At 45.7% G+C, this 995-nt stretch overlaps 1 protein-coding gene across 1 annotated transcript; it reads right to left on the bottom strand.

Annotated features, from left to right (window-relative positions):
- Window positions 1-307: 307 nt before the first annotated feature.
- Pmar_PMAR022849 (hypothetical protein) lies at window positions 308-490 on the bottom strand (the record flags this gene model as incomplete). Its single annotated transcript, XM_002768669.1, has 1 exon — window positions 308-490. A coding segment is annotated over one exon (183 nt), but the record flags the coding sequence as incomplete, so codon positions are not given.
- Window positions 491-995: the final 505 nt, after the last annotated feature.

The raw sequence follows: 995 nt of genomic DNA, 5'->3' as shown, positions 1-995 counted from the left end.
TACACGATGGTTTGGCTAAAGAAACCCGGTGGAAACGTATTGTGTAGGAGCTAGATCGACGAGAGCCGATCGGCTGACGACCATCACTATATTCGAGGCGGCATCGTAAACCCAGAATATCAATATGAAAATAACCAGACCGATGGTATGAGAAGCACCTACAACACGACTGATGTAAATGCACCCAGAATTCGACAAGTCTTGTCACCGATAGTCTTCTGATCATCTTAAAGTGTCTCTTACTGTTTCTAGACACGAGGATCGAAAAAACATCAGCCTTCTATGATTGATGATAACTGAAATTAACGAGAGTATGAGAGCTTACCTCGATCACCTAGCAGTTCTCCTAACTCGAGTGAATATCCTATCACCACTGTAGATGCACTCAGTAGAGCTGCTCCGACTATCAGGAAGGGCAAACGAGTGCGACTGGGGTTCCCAGCGACGTAACTATCAGACCATCGACCCACGATGGGCTGCACTACAATACCTGAGGACCAGTGTTGGAATAGAGCTTCACTTTCCTCACCTGAGCTCAGGAGTTTCCTCACCCCTCATAATTTTGCGGCAATTTTTTCGTGAACAAAAAAAATATCATGTCAAAACCGGTACGGCTTTTTCCTATGTAGCCGATTTTGCATTATGCGATACCTCAGTGCATAATACGAATATCAGAACCGTTCTTATAGTGTTGGAGAGAGCTCGATAAGGACTTCCAGATGGTACTGTCTCTGATCTCGAACTGTCACTTGCCGCAAAATTACGAGGGGTGGGCCCTTTTTTCGCACCACCCTGTAGAAGTTTGCATACAAATTCGGGTAGAAGTGCTCAGAAGACAATCAGAATTTCCCCATTCTTTTCAGAATTTTCACAAGTGTCACCAACACACGTGTTTCACCACGTGTCTATTTTCCCACTACACAGAAGAGAATAGGGAGGGGTTCACCGGTGATAGGCCCGCAGAGCCAGACAAGAGAACTGAGCGAGTCGGGCAT

Source organism: Perkinsus marinus (genome assembly GCF_000006405.1).
Source record: "Perkinsus marinus ATCC 50983 genomic scaffold scf_1104296967538, whole genome shotgun sequence".
NCBI classification, from domain to species: Eukaryota; Perkinsozoa; order Perkinsida; family Perkinsidae; genus Perkinsus; species Perkinsus marinus.
The sequence above is the reverse complement of the archived record's forward strand: the minus strand, read 5'-3'. Positions and strand labels throughout refer to the sequence as shown.